This window comes from Trachurus japonicus, chromosome 13, assembly GCF_045865225.1.
Source record: "Trachurus japonicus isolate A0001 chromosome 13, Traja_1.0".
NCBI lineage: Eukaryota > Metazoa > Chordata > Actinopteri > Carangiformes > Carangidae > Trachurus > Trachurus japonicus.
In genome coordinates, this window is record NC_140919.1 from 37,970,691 (window position 1) to 37,984,318 (window position 13,628).

The 13,628-nt window shown below is 40.3% G+C and overlaps 1 protein-coding gene across 1 annotated transcript; it reads left to right on the plus strand.

Moving 5' to 3' along the window:
• On the plus strand, positions 1 to 8,268 carry calm3a (calmodulin 3a (phosphorylase kinase, delta)). The gene is made up of 6 exons (XM_085796433.1): positions 1 to 193; positions 4,385 to 4,415; positions 4,762 to 4,905; positions 5,552 to 5,658; positions 6,067 to 6,202; positions 6,509 to 8,268. Exons 1-6 carry the CDS (start codon positions 191 to 193, stop codon positions 6,535 to 6,537), a joined length of 450 nt encoding a protein of 149 aa, XP_085652559.1. The 5' UTR covers positions 1 to 190; the 3' UTR covers positions 6,538 to 8,268.
• Positions 8,269 to 13,628: the final 5,360 nt, after the last annotated feature.

The window sequence follows — 13,628 nt, forward strand, 5'->3', positions numbered from 1 at the left end:
GGATTGAGGTTTCCGGGCAACTCCACCGCAACGCAGGGATACAGGCTCCGCAGGTTCCCCTGAAGATACTAGTGCACTTCTGTGGCATTTGAATACTTCACTTGAGTATCAAACTCCTAAACAAGTTAACTACAAACCCGTACGTTTGGTGTTTTGTCATCTCCGCGGAGCTAGAAAAGTCAACGGGACGATGGTGAGTAACGTAGAAGCTAACGTTACGGTAGCAGTGTTAGCCGTTCACGGTTACCGTCGACTGGACGGAGCTAATCGTTATTGCCTTCAGTCGGAGGCTTGAATGACTATCTACTGCTCATTTTATAACTAAATACACAATCCCATACGAACAACCATAACAATATCTGTTCATTTTACTAACTAGAAAACGGCAGAAAATACCAGGGGTTAATTTTTTTTATTTTTTTATTTATTTTTTAACTTACTACATTCCCTTAATCTAGTCTTTATCGTACCATAATGTATACTCAGTGGTTTTCTGTGTAAGTTACCGTCTGTAAACTGGCGATCGTAGAAACCATTTTCTTGATTAACGTTAGGGTCTATCAGTGTCGCAGCATGCACGTCGTGTTGTCAGAGGGGACGTGCGCTCTGTTTTCTGCTCTAATGTGGTGTCAGTCATTTGGCTCAATTTCTCAAGCGTGTGTAAATACTGTACTATGCATTTTAACCTCCGTGCTTTGATGGAGGTTTTCCGCTGTTTGTTTTTTATCGTTAGCTCTGAGTCGAGAGTGGGCGTGGTGGTGGTGGTGGTGAAAGGGGTGCTGTGTAAAAATAGACTGTCCAGTGTTAACGTGATCTTGTAACCCATCTCGTTAATCTTGCAAGACAGATATCATAACTCTGGCTTGAAACTGTAACTATCATTTTGCCAGGGCCACATAAGCTGCGGCTGCAACACTGGAAGTACCTCCTGCAGCCAGGCACATCAGCAGGGTGATATGAATGTAGTGTGACATGCGCAACAAGCGAGAGAAAAAAAAAAGAGGTTGTAATCGCCACCAATTGCGGTTACATAAGAATACAGCTCACAGGTGGTAGTGTGCCGCTCGCCTTTAGCAGCAACTGTTTGTCATGTTGCATGATGGGGTTCATGAGGGGTGGTCTTGGTTCATTTCTGCACTGTGTGTTCTGTGCAACACCACCATGACAGCATCCCCTCCGTTACGTATTGCGCCATAACGTTGAACCGCATTCTGCTCCTGCTGAATGAGTCTGTTTTCCACCCCTCCTTCCGCGCCTCCCTTCCCCCCGCATTGAACCAAACTGTGCTTGGTGCAGTAGGCTGTCAGTACCCGCAGTGCACCCTCCAAAATGGGAACTAACTACCTCAAAACAACCCGTTGCTGTGGTACTACGAGGGACTCCTCTCCATTGTCCCCCATCCTTTATCTTTCACTCCTGTTGTTATCCGTATTGTGAAAGAACAGACACTTGGTGTGCGAGAGATATTATCGTTTGCCAAGTAAAGAAACTTGGATTACCGGTATGCTACAGTAGCCCATCAGTCACATGGTGCCTAGCCAGAATGTGCTTAACTTGACTTGACAGTGTGATTGGAAAGAGAAACAAACCACAGCCCTTGTAGTTCTTACTCGTCGACTAGAAAATCTTTGATGTGATATCTCGATAACTGATGCAGTACTGGTATGGTGAGCACTTTTCACAGCAGCTGTATAAATCCTCTAACATACAACTGTGCTCTGCCCTGATCCAGACACCGCTTGCTTCAGCACCACCAAATTGGCTGAATGAATACTCTGCAGTCTGTCTTGCTGCCTTCCTTTTTATCCCCCCACCCTGAAACCAACATGGAGGCTCACTGAAATTGGCTCGAAGAACATGCAGAGTAGCTACTACCTAGAGCTGCATAAATGTTAGCTTTAATATTTTCTTTTGTGAAAGGCAAAATATAGTTTGGAACATACTTTGTCTTTCATTTTAGATGCAACATGATTTGGGGAGAGAAGCAAGAGTTTTTGTTTGATGTACGAGTTCTGAGGCTACACATGCTTAATTGCTGCTTTTGTTTGAACTTGAAACCATTAACTCTTGGGCACAATGGCAATAAAGCACTATCATCTTATCTTCATTAGCTCACACCAGTACTGTACAGTGTAAACTAAACTTACAGGATTTTTTATCTGCAACATTTAATTGACTGTTCCTGCCAGTTTTACAGATGTCATCTGAGAAGCTTATCCTGACAGTATAAAAAAATACATGCAGACACAAAGCAACAAGCACTGGCAAGCAACAGTTGGCGCAGGGATTAGTCTGTGATAGTGAACTGAGCCTCACGTTTGTTCAGTGAAAAAGATATAAAGAGGTGGTTAGTTGCAGTGATATTCAGTGTGCTACATTGGCGACCCTGTTCGTGTCTCACTAATTATAGCAGGCGTGTGTATTTCGGGCCGTGGAATATTTATACCCGTCCCTCATCACACTTTCTCAGCCTGAAGTGGGCATGTTGACTGACTTAGACAGGCTTGGTAAGACCTCATGAGGAGGACAGAGTGACGTCTCGGATAGTTGAAAAATGTGTTGAGTTTAAGTGGTCAAATCTGTCTAAATGTGGCAGGTAGAGACTGTTTAGTAGTTTTTCTTTAAAATGTAGAAGAAATCTGCACCTTTTGAGAGAGTACCCATTTGATGATCTCACACTTTAGATTAAATAGAATATAAGAAGCCACCTCTTGTACTGTTTAAAATTACAGTTTCAATACAATATAAGTGGCCAATTTAACCCGCTGTCTAATACAGGAAAAGTGTGGTTAAACAATAGTTAAATTTCTTGTTTGGTTTTCAGTATTTCTTTGTAGGCACAATCCTGAGCTAGGTCATAGGAAATGCCCAGCTGTGAGATCACATCCCAGTCTGTTTAGAATTTGTTTGTTTTGGCGTGTATTTGCATTGGCAGATTTGTTTGAATTGTTTACACAGTGGAGTCTGCTGCAGGTGCTCCTCATTGGCCTGAATGGAAATCTCTTTAAATTATTATGAAGAATTACCATTTAAGTCACGTCCATCCACAATCTGTAGTTTCCCTCCTCACAATGAACAGCTGCTATGTGTTGAGTTGGTTAAATAAAGAAAATAATGTCTAGTTTAGGCTGTACTCTACTCAAAGTCCACATTGTAGCCCGAATGTTACACACAATTAAAAGTTAGTTATGATGCTAGCATTCTGGTTATCTCTGCCAGTTCTCCTTCTGTTTATTGAAACCAAAGCCCATGCTCTTATGGATCTTCTCATATTGTGTCTTCTTGTTGTGTGTTAGGGTTTTCAATAGAATCAGAGTAAAACCAGACAAGGAGTTGTGGTTTAATGGAAATAGTGCGTGTAAACGTTTTTCTTACTCAAATTGGATAGTGTCATGTGTCTAGTTTGCCATAGGTCAAGAGATCAAATCAGTTTTGTTTTTTTTGTTTTTTTTCAGTTTGTCCGCTCAGATTTTAGGTTACATTTATGTAGCTAATTGTCACCAATGAAAAAAACATTTTGATATTTTTCAATACTCAGCCAACAAATCTTAGTATAGGCTTGTTAAGAACACCAAGGCCAAGTCTAACATAGAGTGCAGGTGGGTCACTCAGCATTTATAGCAGACCACTTGCATTTCATTACACTCATGTATGTTACTTATAATGTCATTTCTAGATGTGTATTAATTTATGTCTGCCCTATTTTATCTAACAACCCTGAATCTGTCTAGACATTACTCAAAAAAACTGTATGTGGGGATGAATCAGTTGACCTGGACATTGAATGCACCCTGTCAGCTCCCTAGTGCAAAGTCATGTAATGGCCAATAGTGAGAACAGAGCAGGTCATTGTTTGGTGAATTCACAGCGAGCAAGTGGGCGTGTTGAAACTGGAAGAATACAAACATCTGCGAGTGAAGAAAAGGGCTAGTTTACACAAATATGGAGATGTCTAGAATAGATTGAGAGACAATGGATGGGATTTAGAGACCACAGTCAGTAACGCATGGCATCAAAATCACCAGACAAGTTCAAGGAACAGGAAAAGACTTGTTGTTTTCTGCAGATAGAGCTGTAATTGCATTGTTTATTTCTCTGCATCATGTCCTACTTCTTGCATGCTCTACCTCTTACCTTCACCAAGCAGAGATCTTTGTGTAGGTGAGAATATGTTTTACAGGGACAGTCTAGATGTTACAGTGTCAAATAAACTTGCATTCTGCAGGTTTTTTCAAGGTTGACAACTGTGTGAATCTACAGAAACAAAACTATCCTAAACACATTCACTTAGTTAAAAAGATAGGCATTAACAGGACTGCCAAAAAGTCCCTTTTCCTTATAGACCTGTCAGTGATTTATTGGTGTCTTATTCTTTCATTAACAGGCTGATCAGCTGACTGAGGAACAGATTGCCGGTAAGTGCATATTTTAAACCTGTTTGGTTTCTTGTCGTTTTAGCAGCTCATAAATTCACCATCAAACCAAAGAAAGTAATCGGAGATGAAAGGAACCAGAGAAATACAAGGATGCAAGATGGTGCCTCACGTCTGGGTCTGTTTATGGTCCTATCCTGCGTACTAGTTAATTACACACACATGGATTCACTAGATGCTAACCAGACTCTGATGATGATGTGGTTCAAAATAAAAACCAACATGATTTTGAGTCTTAGAGTAAATTAAAAATTGATGAACTGCAAATTGATTGCATCAACCCAAGTGCTGATGGCATACTAACAATGTTATTGTTGTGAATGTACAGAATTTAAGGAGGCCTTCTCGCTGTTCGACAAGGATGGTGATGGTACAATCACTACCAAAGAGCTTGGGACTGTCATGCGCTCTCTGGGACAGAACCCCACTGAGGCAGAGCTTCAGGACATGATCAATGAGGTGGACGCTGATGGTGAGGACACAAAAAAAAATTTAATTGTTACTTGAACATTACTTTGGTTATCTTCTATTTCAATTTTCAACTTGCTGGGAAAGAATTTATTATGCTGTATATGTGTATGGAGAGATTTTAAGTTCTTGACAATTTCCCCTGTTTACTGCTCTTGAATATCAAATGAGCTCTTCCTGTAAACTCCTCAAAAGGCCTAAATCTAATTGAATACAGTTGTGACATTTATGCAATGTAAAAATACACAGTCAAATGACACTGATAAATGTCAAATTAGTAACTTTGTAATCTTGCTGCCCCACAGTGGCAGTATCAACACTGTTGCTGTGGTAGGTCTGACGTCACTGGCATGGCAGCTTTTATAAGTGGAATAGAGCGTTTTTTTTTAACAAATGAAATTTAGAATATGTGAAATATATAATCTATTCTAATTCATACCGTTCCTCACAACTCTGACAATCATCACGTATTTCGATTCAATCACATGATGCCATATCATACAAGAGCATACCTCATTGAATTTGATGCAATGTTACAGTATACACAGCTGTTTGGTGATCTGATGTTGATACTTGAGTGTTTTTAAAAAAAAAAAAAACGATCTCTCACATTTTGTTATTGATAACATGAAAACCCTCTTTCTGTGTAGGTAATGGTACAATCGACTTTCCTGAGTTCCTGACAATGATGGCCAGGAAAATGAAAGATACAGACAGCGAGGAGGAGATCAGAGAAGCCTTCAGAGTCTTTGACAAGGTACAGTATATTAGCACTGAGCTAACTGAGAATATTAACAGGTACAATGTGACTTTAATTGGCAGTAATAGTAAGAGAAAAATATAGTCAAAACCTCTCATGTTATTCATTCTTGTATGTTTAAAGAGAGTCTGTTGACAGCTGATCTGTGCGTGATTTTTAGGTATCACACAAGACTATGGTTTATTTTTTCTTTGACTTGCATTTTGGTCCATTAAAAGGCTTTTAGTTGGTGTTGTGGCATGCTAATAACAATTGTTTAGCAACCACCTCTGAACACAGGTGAAGCTAAAGAACTGCAGTTCAGAAGATTATCATAGTAGAGACACTAAACTGACCAGTGGTATTTGAGCTCTTAGGTTAAATGGTAAATAAAAGAACAGACTAACAAAAAATCCTCTGTTGCAGGATGGTAACGGCTACATCAGTGCAGCAGAGCTACGGCATGTCATGACAAACTTAGGGGAGAAGCTCACAGACGAAGAGGTGGACGAAATGATCCGCGAGGCTGACATCGATGGCGATGGTCAGGTCAACTATGAGGGTGAGATTCTTTTTGTTTGTCTCAGTATCTTTAATCTACAAATATTAACATTAACTACCCTTTAACCTCTTGTGGTGTTTTTCGTCTTTGCCTCTTGACTCAGTTTCATTCAGTTGTGTTTTTGCTGAAACATTATTGAAACACATTGATTGTTGTATAAGTAATAAGGCTGAGACCAGAAAGAGGTGGCAGAGAAAACCTGCAAAATAACTTAAATGATAGGCGTTGTCATAATTCCTAACAGTTTGTTTCACCAAAAGCAGTAACAGCTGTCTCACTCTCTGTTGTTTCCTGCTCTTTTCACAGAGTTTGTCCAGATGATGACTGCCAAGTGAAGAGAACACTGAAATTTTTCTCAGCATTGCTTGTCCTCCTAAGATCACTGTCTTTAAGAACCAAAAAAAGGAACAATTATCAATGATGAACTAACTTCCCCCCAAGAATCACTTATCTGTAGAATTTCGCAAATTTGTGCTTCAGTACATCCAACTACTTCTAAGGTATCTGTTTAGCAAACACCAACAGAATAAACCCTAGAGAAGTTAATGGACCAAGCTTTAAGAGGGCCGAAGCCCCCGTACTTCAGACCAAGATTCTGCTGAGTCACCCAGCTCCTGATTAATTTAGAGGAAAGAGCAACACTGAAAAGGCAGAGGGATAGGAACCCATGCCACAGTTGGTATCGACAAGTTGGCTATTTAATTCTTTCCGAATAATCTCCAATAATGAAAATTGACTTTGTTGCACCAGTGGTGATCCTCCAAACACTGAATTGAGTACTCTTCTTGCATGCACCCTTTCTGTGGCGGTCTCTCGTCACAACAAGGAGGCTCTTATCCCACCAGAGGTAGTGGTCGGATTGTGTACACACTGGAGGTATATACATAAATATATAGCTATATATCTGTAAAATTTGTGTCACTATTGATTATTGCGGAGCAAATAGTTGCAGAGTAGGGTGTTCATTGGTGCTCGGTTTCAGATGAGAATTCTTATACCTTGGAGAGTTCAGACAAGAATGAGAGACTGAAAAGTGCTGAAGGTTTTCTTCCCCCCCTGGGGATGTTATATTGTCTTGTTTTGAGTTGTGGGCTTTTCACTGCCTGCAGCACTGATTGGAGACTGTAGTATGTTGTATTGCTTCAGGACGATTATTGTGAAAAGCCAGTTGAGGACTGCAGTTAATACATTTGTTCTGCACACAGATATCCTGATGATACAATATTGATGTAATGCTTTATAAATGTGTTCTCAAATATTGATGTATTGATGACAAACTTTGGTCACAAAATATATCTATATATATTAGTGTATCGTAAAGTTTGCATTGCCTATTGTTGTAGTAAATGACCTGTGACATGTTTTATCTTTGGTTTTGAAATGTGCCATAATACTCTAAAATCGCCTCAACCTTCTTGCAAGACTTGTAGTTCATTAGAATATAATAAATCTACTTAAGATAATAACATAAAAATACATGCAGTTAAACATATTTGCACTTTGGTATGAACCCTGTGGATATTACAAAGGATTTGTTCTAAATGAAGAAAAAGAAACCAAATGTCACTGTTGCTGCTGCTATAACAACTCATATGTTTCACTCATTTCTCGTCCTTGTTGGTGTCTGATCTTCAATTTGTAGTCCAGTGATTCAAACTTAAATCTGCTTGCTGTTTTACTAAACAGAATACATATACTGTATATTCACAAATAATTACTTGTAGTGGGGGTGATTGTTTCATTTGGGCTATTATAATGGGGGCATTCAGACAGGGATGAAATGGGTGTTGTAGCAAAGAATTCAGCTTTAGATGTGAGATTGGTTTCAGTGTTAGGTTTTTGAAGAGTTGGCTAAATTTGAGACGCAGGTTAGCAAAGGTATCTTTGATTTATCAAAGTACTGAACTTAAATAATGTTCTGTTTGAGGCATTTAAATTGGTTCTGGTTATTATTTGGATGTGTGGAAGAAAATGGTAAATGGACTGTTAACTTTTAAGGGTATCTCACAAATGTAAAGATGTGATATATTTTCCATAAATCAATAAATTGACTGAGCTTTACTTCACCTACATTTCATTGTCATGTTTCATGTAGCCCTAATCAGTTTTACACTGGCACACACTCTGTTAGGTCTGGCCAACGACTGAAAAAGACTCACCACTTCAATCTATAATACTGCACTACATCCTTTCTGTGCCTGTGTCCCTGTGCCAGAAAGGAGCACTAATCCCATCCAGACAGCCTCAGATTGGGTCGGAGCAGGTCACCCCAGCCTTACTGGAGAAACTATCCCAGGCACAGGCTAAATTTAGCGGCTCATGAGATTGCTACAGGAGCCTGTGGTAATCCAGGTCAGCAAGGGTTGTGACCTCTCACCCAAACACACTAAATGCAAACGCGGCGTGTTGGTGTTGTCGCTGACAGGCAAGATCAAGAGCCAATGGGATGAGGTTGTAACTGGAGCAAGTAGATGTGATTGGACGTGTGTCTATATGCTAATCGTGTGGTTAAGTAGATAAAGAAAATGACTTAGGAAACAGGAGCACACTCAGCAGGACAATAAGAACGGCAGCATCACAGGCACAGACAGGTGTGATAATCCCTTGCTGGTTGTGTAACACCGTAACTGTAGTGTTGGACAATAATAGAATTTCACATCTACGGCAATGAGAATGATGAAGGGTTTAATAAAACATGTATATGGTGTGTCCTATTACAGTATATGGGTGTGTCCAGCAATGATATTTGGGTGTTAAAAGTAAAAGTAAAGACAGTGGTAGAAAACAAAGTCCATTTAATCACTATATGTTACAATATTAAAGGGACAACGAGGAGTTTTGGAAAAGTGAAGCGTTTTCACACTACATTTATGAGCCTCTGCGCACCGTGAAATTATTTGACCGGCGCAAGACGGACTCATGTTTTCATTCATCAAGAATTAAAGTCAGAGGTTCGAAGACGATCACATACCGTCGTAGTTCCGACCATAAACGGTGATTTGGCGGCGTTATTCTCATAACTCGCCACGAAACCGAAAGTAAAGAAACGCTGGTCGGCTCGACCAGCATCTCCGCCACCACTAATAATAACAAAATAACGATAGAGACAAAACCATATATTTATCGAAAATGGGCCCATTAACAAGTGTGGGTAGCGTAGATTCATCCACATTAACGTGAGACTTTTTTATAACCAAATAGAAACTCCTGGTTGTCCCTTTAAATTCTGTACTACTTTAAACATCTATTTATTTCAGAGGGAAATGTATGACAGTTACCCTTTAGATCTCAATTGTACAAAATATATCGTGGTGCAAAATATATTCCCTTTACGCAACGCAGCATGATGAAACTACTCAACAGTCTACTGCATTATGATGAAGTGTTCCAAGTGTTATTGTGAATACCCCTGTTAAAGTAGGTGCAGATTTTACACTGATGAACATTTAAAAAAAAAATCACCTATAGAACTTGATCACCGTAAAATTCTTCACATGCATTAAAGAAGTAAATTTTCCCATATCCCATTAATGTATCAGAACACATAAAGCATCATTATGTATTTGGTGTAAAATAAAATGTCAAATAATAATTGGTCATTAATTCATTAATCTAACAATACATTTTCTTAGTCTAAAGTTTCTTCAAACAGATAATAAAGAAATGATCTGAAAAAGATATGTTCTCATACTGTATGTGTATGGTCCTTAACTTAAGAAAGAACAGGCAAAACATGCACCATATTCTTAAAGGGTGCAGTTCAAAGACCTAAACAAGTGTGTTCCTGGGATATAGCTCTTTCTCCTGGTTCTTGTATGGTAGTTGTATATGTTTTTATAGTGACAGACATAGGGAGTTACTTTCCACCACTGTTGGTCATAAGATCGACTGTAGCAAGTATCCAATCCACAATCTTACATTTAACCAAATACCTCAGACTTATTTTGAGAGTAAAAATCAACTTAGTCAAGTTTTAGACACCACACTGTCGCCAAACATGATCCAAGTATAAGTATTTCACCCTAACTGTAACACTAGGTGGTGCTGTTTCATTATATTGAACAATTGAGTTTACATGAATGTAACTTGGAGTAACACATAAAGTACAGTGCTGTACAGTGTGGCTGACACAGGAGGGAGATAAGACACTGTACCAGCTCTGTACCACAAATGTTTCAGTCATGTTTTCAATAAAGTCGATGAAACACACCCTGCTTTGAGACAGCATGTTTTCATCAAAACACAGGAATAAGCGTGTTTGTGGGTGTTTGTGGGTGCGCATGCAGCAACTGTATGGTAACTCAGTCACGGGTTTGCTTTGGTGTACCACACCCACTAGCCATGACTGTGTACACATTGCACTAGTCCTTATGCCCAGGGGAGGAGGGGTTGTGGAGTGTTATGTAAACTTTACCTTACCAATGTAACTATGTTAGGAATAATGTGCTTGTATCATTCATTTAATGCATAGCTCCTCCTCCTTAGAACTATGCCCATGTAAACTGAATTTCCCTTTGTGTCTTATGTCTCCTTCCCCAGTCACGATCACATGCTTGATGCCACTCACTCACTTTGCATATGACCAAAGCAACACTGTAAACCCTTTTGCTTTCTCTTGCACGCTATATTGTCTTACCTCTTGTCACTTCTAAAGTCTTTTGGCTGTAAATATTTGGGTATTTTGGATGACTTTTACCTGTTGTGCCTGTTTGACGTATAATAAAAAATTGTGCTTGCTCTCCTCATATTAACAGCCAGGCTTAATACATCCCCCTGCTGCCTTATTCGGCAGTGATTCCCACCCTCTCAGGCTTGTGAACAGAAACTATGTCCGCTTGCCACCTCTTGTCACTGGTGCCATTTTTCTGCAGTGGTCGCCTGTTTGTGGCTTATTTGAATATGTAGGGAGTCCAGAAGATACAAAGATGAGAAACAAAACTACCTTCTTCCTTTCTTTCTAATCATTTCACAGTTCATTCATTTTGCAACACATGGGTGGGTCTAAGTCAGCTGTTTTAGGGACTGCTGGTCAACGCACTGTTATATGGAGAAAGGAGCTGATTAGCTAATAATAACCCATGTGACAACTTGTGACCCCAGTTTGAACTTTCACCTGGGTATAAGTTTCCTTTGCGTGCCACATAGATGACATACTCAAATTTTTGTGGATGTTTGAGACCATATGTAGTATTTTCTAGCCCCTGCAGGGCTGGGTTCAAACCATGGAAACTGTGCTTCGACAGTATCCGTCTTTGCCTCTTGAGAATCGGGTATTCTATTCGCCCACTTTTAGTGGAAAATTTCTCAGGAAGCACATTAAAAAAAGAAAAGAAAAAAGGCATTTATGTATCATATTTTCCATTGTGGTAAGCAACAGCCTTATATTTGCTAGAGACATACAATACAGAGATACATAAATATATAAACGTAACACTTTTGTTTTTGCTCCCAATTTTCATGAGCTGAACTCAAAGATCTAAAACGCTTTCTATGTACACAAAATAACTATTTCTCTCAAATATCGTTCACGAATCTGTCTAAGGCTACGTTTATACGAACAGAAAATGCTAAAGTGGCGTCACGTCTTCACTTTTTATTCCACGTTTAGACAAGTGTTTTTGGGGTGGAAATCCGCGTGCATACGGTGATACAAAAGTCTGTGTAATTCAATGTTGTATGCACGCCAGGAGCCTAGGTGGCAGCGTGCCGCACAACACACAATACCACCAAGTCCGCACGCTTGTGTATTCTTCTTCTTCCTCTTGATTTCCGGTAGGCTGTACGCCGGCCGTCGTTATGCTGCCCTCCGTGCCCTCCTCAGGTCATTGCAATCGGAGCAGAGGTTTTGCGTTTTCACCAAGGGGGCAGTTGTCGGTCTGAGAAGTGAAGCTCACTACCGCATTCAAAAAACTGCAATCCCCCCGGCTTCCTCTGGGGGCTGGTACCGGAAGGGAGCATTCTCCGTAGACCCCCATGTTAAAATAGCCGACTTTACGTCCTCAGTAAACATGTTAAAAGCCTGGTACCATTACGTTTTTTGGTCTCAACCAATAGTTTCTACCCCCGCACACACTCTGAGGGGGGTGAATTTTTTTAAAACTCTACCGTTTTACTGTTATTAGGTTTAAAATTCTGGCCAATTAGGGCGCGGAAACATTGAGTGACAGGTCCGGAGACCGCTGCTTCGAGGCCAGTGGGCGGGCCCTCGGCCGGCTAACGGCCGCACCTCTCCAAATATGGAAAGTCAAATCCAACATGGCGCGGTTCAAACCCCCGTAGTAGCGGCACAAAACAACCAATGGGTGACGTCATGGACGCTACGTCCATTCTTTTTACAGTCTATGGTTTTCACCCTTTACACGGCGACGCAACAGCGAAGCGTTTTTAAGATTTCCACTCTGGAGGGTGGTTTCACTTTTTTGCGTTTTCAAGCCCCGAAAACGCTGTCGCCGTCTAAACGAAAGGCACATCCGATGAAATATTTTGCCGTTTTCATCTGCGAGCATTGTTGTGTTACAAACGGGGCCTAAATCTGTTAGTGAGCACTTCTTTGCCGAGATAATCCATCCCACCTCACAAGTGTGGCAAATCAAGATGCTGATTAGACAGCATGATTATTACACAGGTGTGACTTAGGCTGGCCACAATTAAAGGCCACTCATGTGCAGTTGTATCACCCAGCACAATGCCACAGATGTTGCAAGTTTTGGCGGAGCGTGCAATTGGCATGCTGAATGTCCACCAGAGCTGTTGCCTGTCAATTGAATTGTCCTCAGCAGGGTCTCAATCAATCAATCAATCAATCAATCAATCAATCAATCAATCAATCAATCAATCAATCAATCAATCAATCAATATCCTTTATTTAACCAGGTAAAAAACTCATTGAGATTTAAAACCTCTTTTCCAAGAGTGACCTGGCCAAGACGGCAGCACACAACAGCTCAGTTGCACATCACACAAGATTTAAATAAAATACAATCACACATTTCAGGAAAACATGATTAAACAATGCAATCACACAGTCCGATTGAGCTCAATTCTCTGTCTATTATAATTGACCTGAATTCACCCAGAGTTACAAGATGTGTCAGTTTCAAGTCCTTCTGCACATCATTCCAGGTCGACGGGGCTGAAAATTTAAAAGCCTTTTTGCCCAGTTCCGTTCTCACTCTCGGGACCTGCATCTGTATAATGTCCTGAGAACGCAGGCCATATCGGCTGTGGTTTCTACACATGTGTACACACAAATATGTAGGCAAAAGTCCAAGAACAGATTTATAAATAAAAGTCAGCCAATGAGAGAGTCTACGGACATACAAAGATGGACAATGTGCGACGGCATATAAGGAACACTGATGTACACGATAGCTGCAACCAGTACATCAACCTCTCAACCTGACTGCAGTTCCTCGTCGTAACCAAC

Bases quoted from the DNA above. Each gene is read 5' to 3' on its own strand.
- calm3a (XM_085796433.1), top strand. The intron at 4,416-4,761 runs GTAAGTGCATAT...GTGAATGTACAG, and splicing joins GACTGAGGAACAGATTGCCG to AATTTAAGGAGGCCTTCTCG. The intron at 5,659-6,066 runs GTACAGTATATT...CCTCTGTTGCAG, and splicing joins CCTTCAGAGTCTTTGACAAG to GATGGTAACGGCTACATCAG.